General features: G+C 65.9%; 1 protein-coding gene across 1 annotated transcript in view; it reads right to left on the reverse strand.

Annotated features, from left to right (window-relative positions):
- Nucleotides 1–452, reverse strand: part of FADS2 (fatty acid desaturase 2) — a 37619-nt gene extending 37167 nt beyond the window's left edge. Inside the window, exon 1 of the mRNA XM_010854037.1 lies at nucleotides 64–452. Coding sequence (XP_010852339.1) covers nucleotides 64–270 — 207 coding nt within the window. The 5' untranslated portion in view covers nucleotides 271–452. The remainder of the gene's footprint in view (nucleotides 1–63) is intronic.
- Nucleotides 453–458: the final 6 nt, after the last annotated feature.

Here is a 458-nt window from a genome sequence, read left to right on the forward strand (position 1 = left end):
CCCACGGCTCCTGCCTCCCTCCTGCAGCGGAGAAGGGTGGCGGGAGAGGCCCCAGGCCCTTACCGTAGCATCTTCCCCGGCATAGTGCCCGATGACCCGCTGGCCCCCGGGGTGCCGGCTGGACCATTTAGTGATGTTGTAGACCTTGCGATCGATGACCAGCCACTTGTCGGTGCGCAGGTTGTGCTTCTGAATCTCCTCCCAGCGGAAGGTAGGCATCGGCGCCTCAAGCTCGGTGGCCCCCTCGTCCTGGTTTCCCCCCTTCCCCATGCTGCCTGCTGACCGGGTGGCCCAGTGCACTGCGGTGAGTGCTGTCCGGGCCCTTCTCCTCTCGGCTTTTGTCTTCTCCTCCTCCTCCTCCCACGACGTCCCCTCCCCCAGCCTCCTCGCCTCGGCTCCGGAGTATCCTTGCCTTTCCTCTCCGCTTCCAAGTGCCCCCAAGCGGTCCCCTCCCTCCA

Source organism: Bison bison, unplaced genomic scaffold (assembly GCF_000754665.1).
Source record: "Bison bison bison isolate TAMUID 2011002044 unplaced genomic scaffold, Bison_UMD1.0 scf7180017864334, whole genome shotgun sequence".
Classification (NCBI taxonomy): domain Eukaryota; kingdom Metazoa; phylum Chordata; class Mammalia; order Artiodactyla; family Bovidae; genus Bison; species Bison bison.